The following is an 18930-nucleotide window of genomic DNA, read 5'->3' on the forward strand; positions in this document are numbered from 1 at the left end:
AAGAAGAGAACAGCAGAGCAATGGCTCTCCTGTCGTTGCCAATACCGTGCCTGTCACAACTGCAGCCCAAGGTTTCACCGCTGTCTCTCATTTTCATATTTCAACAGTCTTCTGGGTGGTTTTCCTAATAAATGTACTATTCCTCATGTTACATCCAGGATGATAATTTGAAAATATAAGTCAAGTGTCAATGAGATGGCTTAGCATGTAAGGGCTCTTGCCACAAAAGTCTGACAACATGAGTTCAGTTCCTGGATTCACATATGGTAAGAAGGGAAAATCAACTCTCGAATGATGTCATGCTCTGACTTCCTGTGCATAGCATGCACAGGAACATGCACACATGCACACATGCATACACACAGTTTAAATAATTCTGAAAAATGTAAATCTGATCAGCCTTTACCACCTATACATCCTATAACTCTGAGAAAAAGTTTACTATGCCTCAGATCCTCATTTGTAAAATAAAGATGCAGTTCTTATAATGAGGATGCCAGGCTAATATTTATACAGAACTTGGAATTTTATAAAACACTAGGAAATCTTAGATCGGTATCATTTTGCCACCCACATCTCTGCTTTAAAGGAATCTGAGTAGTTTCCTTTACTCTGAAATTAAATTTCACCCTAGTTGTGACCTATACATATCTCCACCTCTGATCACACTCTACCTCTGGAAAACTGCCTCTTCTTCCCCACCTCAGGGCTCTGCTTAGCACAAAGAATATGGTGACCTGATGTCTTCTCTCCTACACTTAACAGACCCAATCCCATCATCTTATAAATCTTGGCTTAAGTGACTCTTCTTCCCTAGAGAGCATTGCCTCCATCTTCTGCACCACTTTGTATACCTACCAAACTGCCTGACAGTCACCCTTCATAAGCACCACTATGAAGTGATAATACCACCGCAATGTAATATCTGTTTATGTCTGTCTCTGGCATTATATTCTAAATTCTCAGAATCTGTCATTTCTTTATTATCATTATTACTAGTAGTACTACTATTACTACTACTGTCAGGACTTTATTGCTTAAGTACATATGTATGCTTATGCCACCAGGGTAGAGGCTGTGACTATATTTCTAATGAATGATCTTGATAGTATTGTATTAATCAGTAAATTTTTCTTTCAGAACCAGATGTAATTTAGTATGTTTATCCTTTAATTTCCCCTGAAGATGCCTACAAACAGCAACTAGTTCCTTAGTTAAATAGTAATGATCTTCAGGAAGGCTGGGAGTATGTCCTTTAGACTTATGAATTCCCGTGATTACATTACCCAGCACAACAGATACTAAAGAGCAGACTGAGTTGATGGAGTCTGGCCCTTCTCCGTCAGTTTGTAAATATGCTGCCTCACACAGGCAGCTGTCAACTCCCTTCAAGCAGCAATACTACACAGCAAAGGGGATTGTCAACAAGAACAGGTCGTTTCCAGGAGCGTGTCTGTGTCCCATCATGGCAGTTATCCAGCAGTCAAGTTTGTTTATCAATTTCTCCCAAGTGCCTATTGCAGCACCTAATACAAACCAGTGCTCAGTGAACCTGTATTAAATGGAGCCAGGCCCCCTTTCACCCTTTGCTGTTCTCTACCACTTTCTGTGAGCTGAGGGAAATGAAACAGCAGAGTGCAAGAATGTGAACTGCATAGCATCTTGCACCTCCCCACTCAAGCTTTTCCTCTCATCTTCCACCCCTTCCCTCTGCCTTTCTCTTAGCTCTTGCAGCTGTCTGTTCATTGCCCTGTCTTATAAGGTTTCTTCCCTCCTCCGTGTTCTTCCAGCTGGCCACCACCCAAATGATCATTCTGAGACCTCGCTCCTAACCACAAACTGTGTGTACTAAAGGCACTGTTTACATTCTAACTGAATCTGTGGCCAGAATGTAGTGGGCATTGGAATTCTCACAGGGAACAAAATCACACTATCTCCAAAGAAGGTGCATGAATAGTTCCATCATTCTGTGATGAAGTGTTTTGTTTTGTTTTGTTTTGTTTTATTGCTGCTACTTGACTACCACTTGGCCCACCTCCCAAATGACATGTCATTACCACTAATAAACACAATCCTTACTTAGGACTACAGAAAAGAATGGGGTTATAGCACACACAGAAGTAGCTGAGGATGTCTGGATAGAAAGAACACAGTATTTAAAGTGTAGTAAGAGGGTTTGAGACAGCAGGGCAACCTCATTAGCTCTGTGACCTTGTACAAAACTGAACCTTGCTGAACTTCAGTTTCCTCACCAATTACAAGGAGACAATCAAACCCATATAATGAGGCTGTTAGGATCAAGTGAAATAGATGTTAAAGTGCTGGGTAAATTAGACAATGTTCTGCACAAATATTTCATTTGGTAGTCACGATCTAGTATTCCAATTAATTCTCCTTTCAAGTCTTACGGATAACAGCTGATAAAAGAAAGTAAAAATAATGTTTATGTCAAGAATAACTACAAGCAAAGGTAAACTTCTATATTCCTGCTTATACTGAGAAATTAACTATTTAATAACTAAGACGTTGCATTTTGCATTTTGTCTCTATATTGCATTTACTTTCTTTGAGAGTGGTCTTATGTATACCCTGAGTGGTCAAACATGGTTGCTTTACTCTGCTACACTGTCCTGAAATGATTCTTTCCAATTTAACCACATTTCTAACAATATCATAACTAACCCATGTATATTCTCTAAGTTCATCAGTTTTCTGAAACAAGATCTCATTGTCCTTGAAGTCACTGTGTTAGTTTGAATACACTTGGCCCAGGAAGTGGCACTATTATGAGTTGTGGCCTTGTTGGAGAAAGTGTGTCACTGTGAGCATAGGCTTTGAGACTCTCCTCCTAGCTTCCTGGAAGTCAGTCTTCCCCTAACAGCTTTCAGATAAAGATGTAGAACTCTCAGTTCGTCCTAAACCACTGCCTGGACACACTGCCGCGTTCCTGCCATGATGATAATGGACTGATCCTCTGACCTTGTTAGCCAGTCCCATTTAAATGTCTTTATGAAAGTTCCATTATTGCAAAGATAAATAAAGTAATTTTGTAGCATTACTGTAATACTGATAACTAGAAAAATAAATATTTATGTGCACCATCCCTATGAACTGTGTTTTATGAAAAAAATTACATGTCAACTATTATTTTTATGTTAACTGTTATTAATGGAAACAAGAATCTTTAAATCTGTTTTAGTGACCCGATATCTGCTATAAATTTATCTAAACTCAAAAAAAAAAAAAAAAAGAGTTGCCTCGGTCATGGTCTCTGCTCACAGCAGTAAAACCCTAAGACAATCACTATGCAGTCTAAACTGCACTCAAACTTGCAATCTTCCTGCCTCAACTTCCCAAGTGCCAGAATTACATAAAGAAATAGACCACTAGAACTTGGGTATGTATATGTTTTTTTAAACCTTCACACATACTGAGTGAGAAAGACTGTTTTGCTCTGATTCAAATACAATACTCCCAGTATACAAAAATACTGTAAATATTCTAGAGGCCCACTCTAGTTCGGGAATAAAATTAATTTTCAAAATATATAGAGTTTTTCTAGGTACATTCAAGCTACTAACCAAATAATTTATCATAGTTACAACTCTAAGGTGGAACAAAATAAATGTTAAAACATAAGTTCCAATTCATAAAACAGAAATTTTCTTGATTACAATTCTGCTGATACTTTAAATTTTTTCCTATGCTCATTGCCTATGAAGCCAACTTTCACATACAGAAATAACCTAGTTTTCTTAATCTTTCTAGGATATAGATATACGATTACAACCCCTAAATTTTATTTATTAAAATTTGCATCTGTATCTGCAAAAAGGAATTTTAAATTCTAAAGATCATTTTATTTTAAAATTATATGAATCATTCTCATATGATTTGTTATCTTTGGCATCTAAGTGACCACTAATTACCAACAGAGCTTTTATTAACTTATGAGCAATAAACATAAAAATACTCTTTCTTAGTTCTATTAAAGAAATCATTTAAAAATTAATCATATATCAAAATTCATTTCCAATCACATGCAAGTTCTTTCTACATACTAAATCTATTAAAATAACATTACAGAAGTTACTGTTGAAATACTGGGAGACCAATTACTTTCATTGATGTCCCTTTTGAGTGATTTGAAAGTTGAATCATTACTTCTGGTTCAAAATGTTCTGTGCTCTTATATTCTTTAATAGTAAATAGAATAGAGTCCATTGTCTATTTTAACCAGTGCTTGCTGTGTTGTAATATTTTAGGACCTATGATTTAGCAATAATATAAGAAAATCAGAATAACAAACCATGTTATAAGAGAATTCTACAACACCAGTATGCTAAAGATTATTGAGACTAGAAGAAATGATTCAGCAGCTGAGAGTACGTTGATGCTTTTCCAGTTTCATTTCCCAGCATCCACACAGTGGCTCACTGTGACCTGTAACTTTTGTTCTAGGGAACCTAATACCCTCTTCTGGCCTGTATGGACACCATGCACATGTATGGTGCACAGAAAAACATGCAGGCAAAACACTCATAACAAACAAAATAATTTTAAAGTATTATATCACACGAATTTGAAAAATTACCTTGTAACCTATAGTCTTCCGATAATAAAGAATTTCCTTTTCCAGGAGCTCAAATAAGCGCGGTGGAAAAAATTGAAAATCTTGAACATTTGGCTGTTTTGGAGGCCGAGGAGCCTGAGAGAGAAAAATATATTACATACTATTACATACATAAGAATTTGTTCTCATAGCATTGGAAATGTAATTGAGGAAAATATGTAATAAAAAAAAAAAGAATTTGTTCTCCTGCAACCCTATAGGTGGAACAACAATATGAACTAACCAGTACCCCAGAGCTCTTGACTCTAGCTGCATATGTATCAAAAGGTGGCCTAGTCGGCCATCACTGCAAAGAGAGGCCCATTGGACTTGCAAACTTTATATGCCCTAGTACAGGGGAACCCCAGGGCCAAAAAGGGGGAGTGGGTGGGTAAGGGATTGGGGGGGTGGGTATGGGGGACTTTTGGGATAGCATTGAAAATGTAAACGAGGAAAATACCTAATAAAAAATAAATTAAAAAAATAATAATAATTTGTTCTCATGAAGTACAGCTAATATAAGTCATGCTGGTGATTTTTTTTTTTTACATTTGGAAAATTAAATACGATAGAATCCATTCATATAGCTACTTCCCATTAAGTTTTTGCTGTGTTGTTATATTTTAGGAAGTAATAAGAAAATCTGAATCACAAACCATGTTATTAGAAAATTCTACAACAGCACGTAAGAAGTGGCCTTGGCCAGTTTTACCTTCGGGATCTTTGGCTCGCTGACACGTAAAGCCTCTCTAAAGTAGGCATCCACTGCATAGTTGGCTTTGCGTTCTCGTTTAGGAGGTTCAATCCATTCCACTGTACCCAGCTACACACAACAAGCAAGAACAAGAGGTTTAATTACTGCAGACTATTTCCTCAGCACCACATGCAATAAGGCAGTAATTAGAAGCAATTAAAACCTGCTTCATAAATCCTACTTCTACCTGCAAAGTTCCACAGCACTGTTGAAGATCAAGTTTAAGAGCGAAGACATTTTTGTTATTGTTGTTTTGCATTTTTGAAAATAATTTTTAAGTTCTTCCCTCAATTAAGTTCTTAATTGAGAATGATCTGGACAGCCCATTTAGCATCTAATGCCAATTTAAGTAAATAAGGAGTAACTCTATAAAAAGAAAAATAATATTGATTCTGGTAACTCTAAACATACAGTAGGTCAGACTAGAAAATGACAAGAAACAGCATGTCAGTCACCCCTTCAAAGCAAGAAAAAAAAGTTCAAAGGGAACTTTCAAGAAAGGTAAGCTGTAGTGCAGTGGAGAAAAGTCACTAGAATCAGAAAGATTCAGATTTGAATCTGAATCCTAGCATTTCACTGGTCATATTGCTTTGAGGATTATCTTTGCTTTTCATGAAATGAGAATACTTAAGACTTACCTGTAGGATTAAATATAACCACAAAGGATCTGGGAATCTAGCTCAGTAGTACAGTATATGATTAACTTGTGCAAGGCCTTGGGTTGGAGCCACAACACCAAACACAGTAACTTCAACAGTTAAATAGAAGGTATTATTACACATGAAAATTAATATTACCATTGGCTTGCAGCATTATAAAACCTACCCCACTGTCAGCTAGAAAGTGCATTTTAATAGTCAACAAACAAAACTGACAACACACAGTTCTGGAGTCCAAGGAAAATTTTTCTCATTCCTGTTTTTCTCAATTTCATAGTTTGTAGCCTAGTGACTTTAAATATAATGAACCATGAGACCTTTAAAAGGCCATTCATGTATCATTAATTGTCCTATCTCTTACCTTAAGGTTGGCTTCAATATGGAACCATAGGCAAAAAGTGGATGGCAAGGCTGCCTATGACTCAGTGGTAGAACAATTGCTTATCATGCACAAGGTCCTTGGTTCAATCCCCAAAACCAGTTAAGAAAATGGTGGATAATAAACTAAGGATAATGAGGGCGGTTAGGGATCTACATGCTTTCACATGGTCCCAAGAAGATAATCCCAAAGTTAGGGTGGATAAGTCAAAGTCTGGGCAATAACAAAGATTAGGGGTTTTTTTATTATTATTTATTTCTAAGATTCAAACCAATGTGCAAAGTTACAAGAAACAACACCATTGTGCAATATAATCTAACACAGCTAGGGGAGTAGCTCAATGGTAGACTGTTTGCCTAGAATACATAAAGACAAGATGACAAACAGTGAAAGGAACTACCCTGAGAGAGGGAGGAATCCCAGCACTTCAGTATTGAAACACAAGCTGTCATCAATTGGAGAAGCTGTAAATGAGATTTTCGTTTTTAATCATATCTGTTTACTTATTTGTGGGTGCACGTGTGTGTATGTGTGCATGCATGTTCATGCCATGTCGCACCTGCGAAGATCAGAGAACAACTTTTAGGAGTCGGTTCTCTCCACCATACGGATTCCAAGGACTGAACTCAGGTTGTCAGGCTTTCACTGAGCCATCTTGCTCACCCTATAAAGTGAGATTTCTTAATTACAAGAAAGGTTAGAGTAAATGGCCTTTAATGTCTCTAAAAGGTTATAAGAACTTATAATGTGGTGCCTAAATAAAATAATATCCACATCTAGGGCTAGAGATGTATGTCAGTAGTAGAGAACTTGGCTAGCATGTAAGAAGCCCAGGGTTCAACACCAAACAAAGGAAGGAAAGAACAGTGGAAGAGAGGGAGGGAAGGACTAAGGTAAAGGAGGGGATGAATTATGGCTTTTGTACCAAATGAATTCACGTATTAGGTGACAGTAATGAGGACAAAAAAGGTTTTATAAATATCTCAGGATATGGCAACAGAGGATTCCCTGGAGGAAGCTGGCAATCTAGCAAACCTGATCAGTGAACTATGATTTCAAGAGAGAAACACTACCTCCATATATAAGGCATCAGATACCAACCTCAGGTCTCCACACATGTGTGAACATACATGTACACCAACATTAATGTGTACATACATACACACATATACATGCTTGTAAAAAAGGTTTTATAAATAGCATACAATTTAACCTTTCAAAAGTAAAACTTTAGACTTGAAACTAACTTTTTAAAAGTAATATATTTGGCCATCCAATCAGTGTTTGTTTGAAAGTCTGGATGTTGAATTTTGAAATAAATGTTAAAGGCCAGTTCTTGAACTTTCAAAACAGAATAAATTATACTGAATTGGCTTGTTTTAGATGAAAGAAAGTATATTAATACTAACATACTCAAGTCGATTTATAGGAGGATTAATGTCAGCTACCATGATTTAACTTACTAGGCATGCTAGTAAAATAATGTAACTGATTCAACAAATCATAAATGGAAGTCTACCTTAACGTATAATTTCTAAGATTTATAAACAATACCTTCAGATTCTTAATTCTCTTTAGAAACAAGGTCAACTTAATTTATGATCCTATCTAGAAAACATGAATGTACAGAAATAGTATGTAACCTCAAAGGAGATTATTCAAAAATCCTTATTTTTGGCTACTACTGTTAATGTTAGATATTCAATTATAAAAGTCATCAAAATAATTAAAATATATCCTATCTGGGACTGGAGACGTGGCACAGCTGTTAAGAACACTGGCTATTCTTCCAAGGGACCCGGGTTCAATTCCCAGCAACCACATGGCAGCTCACAATTGTCTGAGACTCCAGTTCCATAGGATCTGACACCCTCACACATACATACATGTCAGCAGAACACCAATATACATAAAATAAAAATAAATAAAGTATATAGCTTATCTGTAAATTATGACGTTTGCTAGAAATCAAAGCATGGAAATGCTTACTATATTACACATACACAATTATTTTACTAACACTAATCTTATTCTAAAACTGTGAATGAAGCTAGGGATGCAGTTCAGTAGTATAGGATGTGCTGAGCATAAAGGGGTCCCAGGACAAAAAAAAAAAGAAGTTCCAGTGATATTTAGGTTCTACCGATATTTTTTTTCTACTTTATAAAACAGTCTTAGTACTACTAACCCATAGGAATAATTGGAGAATAAATAAAAGTCATATCATATAATTAGATCTAAAAAACATATTAGGCAGGCAATTTCCACCCTGTGCAGAAAGGCCATCACCTCCATCTAAGCAGGATAAAGCACAAAGCAGTCTGAGTTAAAATTGCAAATAAAACAGACAAATATAAGTCAAAAAACAAAACCTATCAGAGGCAGACCACAGCAAGAAAGCTTTGTCAGTATAGTGAGTGTGATGCCACGTAAAAGGGCTTAGCTCTCACTTTTCAGTAAAATCAAGATCTAAAAAGGAGTTCTTCTTTAGTAAAACATCATTTCTATCTGTTCAAAACTGTGTTTTATAGACCAATTTTTAGCTACAACAACAATAAAAACTATTGTACATCAGAAATACACAGACATGAATCTACAGTGATATAAGTAAACAAGGACAGAAATAATTGACAGAGAAGGGGTAGCTTCTTCTTACAGAAATTCCCAAGTAGGAAATAGAGATGGAATAAGGAAATTGCCCTCAGGCAAACACCAAGACAGTAATCCTCCCAACAATCGTTACCAATAACAAGATAGTTACCAATCACAAAAGTACAAATACTAAATTTGTAGGAAAGAAACTCATCAGATGCCTTCCCATCCACAGTAACAGTAAGAATGTCTGGAAAAGTCACAAGGAAATCATACAGTAACTATCTAAAAATACCTATAAGATATACTACACCTGTGTATAGACGGCTTAAGGGAAATCTTCCCATCTCAGCTGGCAATGTTCTCCTAAAGAGGCACAGACTTATCCAATAAAAGCCCCAATATCAGGCATGAGAATTCCTCTTTTGAGTTGTTGGTCAGAGGGGCCCAAGACACTCCCAAAATACTTCAGGGTATTGCTATTAACCTTCGTTGCCCCTAGAATTCAAAGGAACGTCCCTAATGCTGAAGACACCATGCATTTCAGACACAGTTCCTTATCCAGATGTCTCCTCCTTGAAGACTAGCCTCCTTGAGGACTAGCTTTCATGGTACCAGAAGGTGCCATGCAAATTTCCAAAAGAGGAAGACAACCAACAGTCCTACATAGTGATGATATTTATAAACCACAATGATGACCAGCATGGCACAATAGCCCTGAGGGTGTTGGAAGCAACCAACATCTTTTTATTTGGACTTAAAACACATGGAAGAGGAGGGAAATCATGCCTGGTACTAGAAAACCTAGCCAACTACCCAGGGCTAGTGAGGCCATTGTTATTCGCAGAGAACCTACAACCACCACTTTACTAAACCAACGTAAGTTCTAACTGGATTCTGAGTATTAATCCTTATATTCACAGATACAATGTAACTATCACCCTACATTGGGGAGATTTCTCTTTACAACAGAGATCATCATAGAAAACTATAGCCAATCAAACTGCACAGTTGTAGGTCCCAGTCCCAACTGATACATCTATAACACAACTACTGCACCTGAGGCTCCAGGATCATTTCAGAAGAGGAGTGTGGTGGTTTGAATATTCTTGGCCCATGAGAAGTGACACTATTAGGAGATGTGGCCTTGTTTGAATAGGTGTGGCCCAGTTGGAGGAAGTGTGTCACTGTATAGGGGGGCTTTGAGGGCTCCTAGTGCTCAAGCTCCACCCACTGCTGAAGAGAGAGCCTGCTACTGGCTGCCTGAAGAAGCAAGTCTTGGAATCATGATGTAGAAGCCTTGGGATCATGATATAGAACTCTAAGCTTCTCCTCCAGTGCCATGCCTACCTGGATGCTGCCATGCTTCCTGCCTTGATGATAATGGACTAAACCTCTGCACCTGTAAGCTAGCAACAATTGTCCTTTATAAGAGTTGCCTTGGTCATGGTGTCTCTTCATAGCAATGGAAACCCCAACTAAGGCAGAAAAATAAAAAATTTCTAACAGCCAGAAGAAGAGAAAGTTTGCTGTGAGGTTGTGTCTCCTAGAAATGTCTAAAAAACTACACTAACGAAGTTTCACTAACATAAATGCCTAAATACAAGCTGAATAAGAACAACACCAATAGGCATGCTAGTGTAAGCAGGAGGGAAGCTCATATGTCCTAAACCCTACACAAAGAACTACAGGTAACAAAGGAATGCTGACATCAGGAGAAATAGTCTTCCTCAGCAAGAGCAAATGGGTTAGTTATACAGTACCAAATAGTCCGCCCTGAAAGCATACATACAAGTAACATTATACAGACTGAGCAGGTTGTATTTATATATTTAAGAAATTGATTTTAAAGAGAATAGGGTATGGCTTACTGGGAGATAAAAGGGGAAGGGGAAATGATGTAATTATATTACAATCTCAAAAATTAAAATTGCAGAAAAAATAAGGAAAAAACCCTATATACCTATTATAAAGGTGAAATCCAATATTTTGACACCAAAATGCTGGCAAAGAGGTGTACTGAGTTTTCATTTGGTACTGGGAAAATGTGAAATGCCATAGCCACTTTGGAAGAATTAGATTTAATTAGATTTATAAATCTAAACCTACTTTTGTCATAGGACCCAACAAGCATATTCTCTGATATTCCCAAGGGAATCAAAATCTTGTATTTTTAAGACATCCTACATACAGATGTGTACAGAAGATTTATTCATAACCACGTAAACTTGGAAACAACAAAGATGGTCCTTAGTAGGTAGATGAATAAATACACAGCGCACATTCAGAATGTGGAATCTCTCTTGGTGCTAAAAAGAAATTGGGCTATTGACCCATGAAGAAAGACAAAGGCAACTGAACCATGTATTACTAAATGAAGAAAGTCAACCTAAAAAGGCTTCATTTAATGGTATGACATTCTGAAGAATGGGAAACTAAGGAAACAATAAATAAAAAAGATGAGCACTTGTCATGACCCAAGAGAAAAACAGGCAGGGAAGAGTAAAGCTCAAAGTATTTTTAATGCAGTGAAAATACTTGATGATATTAAATAGCAGATGTCTATGCATTTGTTAAAAGCCCTGAAAGAGAGAACCCCGTTGTAAATGAAGTGGTGACAATGTGTTAATGTATGTTCATGATTGTAAAGCATGTACCACTTTAGCATAGGATGTTGATTGTAGAGTGTGTGGTGTATGTCAGAGACAAGGGGTATATGTTCTTTCCATTTGATTTTGTTGGGAGCTTAAAATAAAGTCTAGTTTGTTTTTGGTTCCATTTTGGTTTGGTTTGGTTTTAGTTTTTTGAGACAGGGTCTCTCTATTACGTAGTTTTGGCTGTCTTAGAACTTACTGGCTAGTCCTGGCTAGTCTCACAGAAATTGCCTTTGCCCCCTCTACTCTTGCCTCTGCCTCTGCCTCTGCCTCTGCCTCTGCCTCTGCCTCTGCCTCTGCCTCTGCCTCTGCCTCTGCCTCTGCCTCTGCCTCTGCCTCTGCCTCTGCCTCTGCCTCTGCCTCTGCCTCTGCCTCTGCCTCTGCCTCTGCCTCTAAGTGCTGAGATTAAAGTAAAATACCACTACACAGTACTAAAGTCGTATTTGTTTGTTTGTTGAATGATGCAATGTGGAATCCTAAAATGAAGACACTGGAACAACAAAAAAAAACATTAAGGGGAAATCTAATGGTAATTTGTTAACATTTCAATAATTAAAGTAACACATATGTTAACATTAAACTCTGTAGTATTTTTTTGAAAGCTGACAAAAGCATTTATTGTTTTCTTCCTGATAATGGATACAATGTGATCAACTGCTTTAAGTTCCTTCTGCCTTGATACCCCTGCCATGATGTACTTTTTGAACCTTTCACTGTACACCAATAAACAACCACCCCTTCTTCAAGTTCTTTTATAGACATTTTATTATTCAAATTAGGGGTGTGTGTGTGTGTGTTTGAGAGAGAGAGAGAGAGAGAGAGAGAGAGAGAGAGAGAGAGAGAGAGAGAGAGAGGCAACAGATTTTCTGGAGCTAAGAGATTATAAGTCACCTGGCATGGATGCTGTGAATTGAACTCGTTCTTTGAAAGAGTAGTGCATGTTCCTAACCATTGAACCATCTCTCCAGCCCCATGTAAGTTTTTTTTTTTAATCACAGCAACAGGAAAAGCAACTGAGACACTCACTTGTAGGCATATTGCTAATTACTTTACAAATATTAACCCATTCCCTATGAAAGTCACTCTGTATAACTACTAGAATCTACCTTTGGTACATGAAAAAGCTGAGTACCCATAGGTATTACCTAGTGATGGAGATGAGATCGCCTGTACTCCCTTTCACTAACAAAGGTAGTAGTGAAGCTTGAGCATCCCCATGTAAACAAAACCATCTGACCTCCAAAATGCACCCAAATTCCAAGATTTGAGGAAATTTTTGGAATACTTCAGGCTTCAAATTGTCAGACCAGTAATGTCTCTGCAAATATGCCAAAAACAAGACCAAAAACCAAACAAACCAAACAAAGAAAACAACAACAAAAACCCTCCAAAACATGAAATGCTTTTAATCCAAAACTTGGGACAAGACTATTCCACTAGCAATGACAAAAGCAAATATGACTATCATCATATTAAATCAGATTATATTAAAGCACTACATAAATGCCTATGTTATTTTAATAAATTTTACAAGGAAAAACAAAAACTTGACAGACAAATGGCTGAAAGTATTGTTACCTTTTGTTTTTCTCTGTAATCTTCTCCTTCAAACTTGTACAAACTTTGTTCAAGGTCCATTCTAAAATTTCTTAGAGATGACTCTCCCATTTTCTGCATGCGTTCATTCATCTCTGCAGTCTAAAGTTGAATATATTGAAATGAGAAAATTATCAATGAATCAACTTACAAAATGTGAACTTTCTATTTATCTGGAATCCAGGTTTGACATGAAATATCTGTTCTGCTGAGTTACAAGAGAAGAATGAAATACTAGAGCTGGAGAGATATCCCAGCAGTTTAAGCACTTGTTGCTTTTGTAGAGGCTCAAGTTCAATTCCCAGCACCTACACGGCGGCTAACACATAACTCCAATCCAAGTTTATTTGAAATCCTCTTCTGTCCTCCAGGGTCATCAGGCATGCACACCATGTGCATACATGCAAGAAAATATCCATACACGTAAAATAAATAAAATAAAATAATAAGATAAAAATTCTAAAAATAATGCAGTGCTGAGAGAGAAGAAGGGGCAAGAATATATTTTTTTCTTGACATGATGGTAAAATCATGGTGGTAGAGTACAACATGCAAGGCCCTACATGCTATCTCCAGTCATACACACACACACACACACACACACACACACACACACCTAAGATTTTAACTTCTCTCAAGTATTTGAAAAAAATCAAATGTTTCATTTCCAAATATTTTCACTCAGGGTTTCTTTATAGGACATTTATCACTAAAGATGTTGTCATACTACAATTTCCATTGTATAATTTTAATGAGAGAAATCACTAGTACTATCATAAAGGTAAAGTTAAACTAAAATATTTTTGCATATTGATATAAAATATAGTAACACAAGATTGTTCTATGACCTTTAAAACAAAAGCATTTTGAGAATCAAATTGAACCTTTGCAGGATATACATTTACTACATTTTTGATAATTTTTTGTTTGTTTTCCAAAGGTTATAAACTGCAAGATTGGTCCCCACCATAATGGTATTGAATTTGTGGAACATCAAAGAAATGTTGATTATGTCTTTAAGAGATATTAAGGGTTTTCCCTCAGAAGTGAGTTAGGTCTCAGAGGCCTGCTCTCTAGCTCTTGTGTGACTGGGTTAATTACTATGGCAATGGGTTGTTATAAAGCCAGGAAATCTTCTTCCGGGGTACTCTTACTTCCTCTCTCTTGTGTACTCGCTCCCACCAAACAATGCTATCCTCCACGAGGCCCCACTGGAAGCCAAAGCTAGCACCAGGCTCTTGCACTTCCAAACACCTTTTTTCCCTACAAAGTAGTCAGCCTCAGGTATTTTGTTATAGAAAGAGCAAAAGGACCAAGACAATCCTGAACATGTTTAAAAGAGCCATTGATGTCCAATCCACAAAACCTAAACAATGATTAAGGCAAAAGGCAAACAACCCTGGTTGTTTACCAAGTAAATTGGAGGAAATTACACAAAGATAGGGTGAGCTTATGGGCAACATATTACCCATTGCAGTGAACAGGCTTTACCTGCACTTTTGTAAAGGGGGGAAATATTTCTTTAAGTACAACTAACTAGCTATGAAACACTTAAAAGTTTGAGTCGTTACTGGATATTAAATATCTGATGTCATTAAAAATGCCAAGGAAGTTCGAGGTGAAACAAAGCTGTGTGGTTTTTGGGGGGTGTTTTGTTTTGTTTTGTTTTGTTTTGTTTTGTTTTGTTTTTAAGTAGAAAGGGTGATAAACACATGGAAAATCATTAGAGCATTCTGATCCCCTTTTCTTCTGTTTGAAACTAAGCATCAATTGTGGAACGGCCGCATCAGACATAAAATTGCAATACTGTAAACACTTAGTGTGATTAAAGAATGATTTAATGTCTCATCCTGTTTACAAAACACTTTCAATTGGTCGTATTGTAATACAGTACAAAAAAAAAATCACACAATGACGTCCATCCATGTGTGATTTATTATAAGATGCACTGGTACAGTATTTTCAAAAGGACACAAAGTCACTTAATTTTAAATGCTGCCACCTAGTATTGCTGACCTGAAGAAGAAGAAGAAGAAGAAGAAGAAGAAGAAGAAGAAGAAGAAGAAGAAGAAGAAGAAGAAGAAGAAGAAGAAGAAGAAGAAGAAGAAGAAGAAAGGAGGAGGAGGAGGAGGAGGAGGAGGAGGAGGAGGAGGAGGAGGAGGAGGAGAAGGAGAAGGAGAAGGAGAAGGAGAAGGAGAAGGAGAAGAAGAAGAAGAAGAAGAAGAAGAAGAAGAAGAAGAAGAAGAAGAAGAAGAAGAAGAAGAAGAAGAAGAAGAAGAAGAAGAAGAAGAAGAAGAAGAAGAGGGAGGGGGAGGAGGAGGAGGAGGAAGAAGAAAAGAAGAAGAAGAAGAAGAAGAAGAAGAAGAAGAAGAAGAAGAAGAAGAAGAAGAAGAAGAAGAAGAAGAAGAAGAAGAAGAAGAAGAAGAAAGGAAAGCAGGACCCTATGCTAGCAAAGACAATTCTTCAACTTCTTAGGAAGAACTTAAGTTACTTTGAAACATGCAGTTCAACCCAACTACAACATATATGTAGAAACGTATAAGTTGTAAATAACCTACATTATGGAAATACAGTGCTATTTTCAACTGACCTTCTTTTCTCCTCTTTCCAGAATAGTTACAATGTCCTCATCTGTCAGCTCACTTTCTTTACAGGCAAAAACATGTGTAGCTCCATGACGGATCATTTGTAGCATTTCCTCTTTTGCCAGCTTGTTAGATTGTTGGTCAATGAGTCTTCCTAAAAACGATCAAAATGGAATATGTTAAATTATATTTCAAAGAAAGTACAGTATAATGGTTCTGATCAGGCACATTGGACTAAATCATACTTAAAGAAGCTTTATGAGAAAATTGGCAAGCTTAATATCATCTGCTTAATAAGTAACTAGAAGCTTTTCTTCTACTGCATTTCCTATTCAGTATTTTGTTAATACTTTTTTTAGTGTTCCAGTTTCATTTTTCAGATAACTTTTCTATATGGAAAAGATGCTCTGATGTATGTATATTTGTTTAAATTTTTCAGAAGCAAATATTCTTCTGCTAAATAATAGTATATGATACTACAAAAGTCATGTCATTGACATTCAAGTATAACATTGAATTTATTTCATGTACTGAGGGCATAGGCCTAAATTACAAAAAAATTACAAACATCTTTTCAAAGATTATTTACATATATGTAACATTATATAGACTGAACATATTATATTTAGGAATATGCATATATATGCATGTAATAATAATCAATTAAAAGAGGCCATTAATTTGAAAGAGATAGGAGAAATATATGTGTGTGCATATATACACATATACATGCATATATATATATACATATATGTATATATATATATATATATATATATGAGTTTGGAGGGAAGAAGGGGAAGAAATGACTGAATTATAATAATATGAGCTAAAAATAAAAGGAAAAAAGTTTATTTTCACTGTTTGTAATTTTCAGTCAACCTTAATTGAAAAGCAGTATCCTTTGAAGGAAACTAAATGTGTTTTGCACCTCCTCAAATTAAAGAAGCTTCTACATAGAAATACCTTGCTGTATAACAATTGAATCAAGTCTCAGTTTTATCTCAGCTCTTTCTACAATCCTCTCTTCCACTGTGTTGTCTGTAATGAGACGGAAGACTCGTACTGGCTTCTTCTGACCAATGCGATGTGCCCGATCCTAACAGAAAAAGTCCAACTGTAATATGCTAGCAACTGTAGACAAGACTTAGACATATAACTACAATGCTATAAATATCTGAAAATAAAATTCAGACTTCAATCTCTCTAAACCTATCACTTCTGAAAGGAGGATGATAAATGTTAAGGATTTCCAAAGATTTCTGGGAACAAAGAAATCTTGAAGTGTGCCAGAATGTCATAAGGCAAATCCTCTTTGAGATGAGGACAAACAGCAGCTAAGACTTCTGCACTGAGTTACTGGGTAATGTTAACTCACTAAATGCAAACATCTCCAGGATGAGCAAGGAGTTTTTAAAGGAACAAAGAAGTTAGCAAGGGCTGCTATGTTACAAAAGTCTGCTTTATCTCACCATCAAGCAGTTCTTTCTGCTTACCAAGGCAATTCTGGGATACATAGTAAAAGCTCATAAATATTAATGAGATCTTCATAATTTTAAGATTCTAGAATTGCTCCAATGGTTTATAATTAGCAAAGGTGGCAGGTGGCAACTTCTGGCAAAATATAAGCATGTGGAGAGTGTGTTTAAAATGCAAAAACTGACAGAGCAAATGAGAACAGAGAGGAGGTGGGGAGAATCAAAGAAACAGGCTTGAAAACAGTCCCTGTAGTAAATGGGAAAACAATCCAATCCAATAACCAAGTGGCAATAATCTACTTACAGAGAGGATTCAATACTGTACAAATACCTAAAACTTTAAATTCCAACCAGTAATCTCTGAGTGACCAGATTGTGATAAAAGGTAAAAATAAAACATTATTTTAAATACACACACACACACACAACTCAATGGTTCTGTGGGTAAAGTGCTTGCTTTTCAAGTATTAGGACCTAAGTTGAGGTCTCTAGCACCCACATCAAAGCCAGACATGGTGCCGTTCATTTACAGCTCCAGCACTGAGGCTGAGAGTTGGGGCAGGGCTGGGGGCACTGATCAACCTGTCAAGCCAAAGTGGCAAACTCCAGCTTCAAGGAAAAGAATCTGTCTCAAGCATAAGATAGAGCCGCAGTTGGGGAACACATCCTCATGTCAATCTCGGGCTTCCACATGTGCTCTCTCAGGAAGGAATACACACCCACAGAACATGCACACACAGACAGCACACTTTCTTTTCTTCCATTTTTACCTATTCATCCCAATTATTTTATTGCAAACGTTAAAATCTAACATTTTCAAATTTCAGTACTAAAGTGTTTTGGGGGTTTTTTTTGTTTTTGTTATTTTGTTTTTGGTTTTTTGGTTTTTTTTTTTTTTTAAACAGGATCCAGCCATACAGCCCCAGCTGACTTGGAACTCGTTAGTAGACCTCAAACTCATAGAGAGCCCCCTAGCACTCTGCTTCTGAGTGCTAGGACTAAAAGCCATCATGCCTGACCTAAAAATTTTAATAGGCACTTGTTAAGCAAAATAATGAGATTGTTTATCCTTCTCATTAAATAAACTCAGAAAGCCTCCTCAATACTCAAGATAGGAAAAAGCTGACATACATATAGATTAGATATAAATTAGATATAGATATAACTGATATAGATATAGGTTATATACAAATTAGATATACATATAGGTATATGTATAGATTAGATATAGATAGATAGGTAAGTTTTACACTTTTCTTTGAAGCATATCTGTTAGCTTTTATTTTTTATTTGTTTTCACAATTAATTCAGCAACTTTAACTCTATCTAACCTTTACAAAAATCACTCCAAAACTGTTACACTGTAATAATGCATCATCTTTGTTCTATGTAAACAATAACATTCTGTGGTTCAATGATTTCCTGTTAGCATTAAATGTTACTAACCATAGCTTGTAGATCAACCTGTGGATTCCAGTCTGAATCATATAGGATGACCACATCAGCACTTGCCAAGTTAATTCCGAGTCCTCCAGCCCTAGTACTCAGCATAAAGATGAATTTGCTGCTATTTGGAGCATTGAAGGCATCTATCGCTTCCTTTTTTTAATTAAGAAAGAAA

The 18930-nt window shown here is 36.4% G+C and overlaps 1 protein-coding gene across 3 annotated transcripts in view; it reads right to left on the reverse strand.

The window, feature by feature from the left end:
• The window catches only part of Smarca1 (SNF2 related chromatin remodeling ATPase 1), a 73978-nt gene that overhangs the window by 24719 nt on the left and 30329 nt on the right, over nucleotides 1-18930 (reverse strand). For all 3 annotated transcript variants that reach the window (XM_021152993.3, XM_021152995.3, XM_021152994.3), the window contains exons 13-18: nucleotides 18756-18908; nucleotides 16798-16930; nucleotides 15837-15985; nucleotides 13229-13348; nucleotides 5325-5435; nucleotides 4595-4708 (exon numbers count right to left, since the gene is read on the reverse strand). In XM_021152993.3, coding sequence (XP_021008652.1) covers nucleotides 4595-4708; nucleotides 5325-5435; nucleotides 13229-13348; nucleotides 15837-15985; nucleotides 16798-16930; nucleotides 18756-18908 — 780 coding nt within the window. The remainder of the gene's footprint in view (nucleotides 1-4594; nucleotides 4709-5324; nucleotides 5436-13228; nucleotides 13349-15836; nucleotides 15986-16797; nucleotides 16931-18755; nucleotides 18909-18930) is intronic.

The sequence above is a fragment of the Mus caroli genome, unplaced genomic scaffold (genome assembly GCF_978045245.1).
Source record: "Mus caroli unplaced genomic scaffold, Mus_caroli_1 scaffold_5, whole genome shotgun sequence".
NCBI classification, from domain to species: domain Eukaryota; kingdom Metazoa; phylum Chordata; class Mammalia; order Rodentia; family Muridae; genus Mus; species Mus caroli.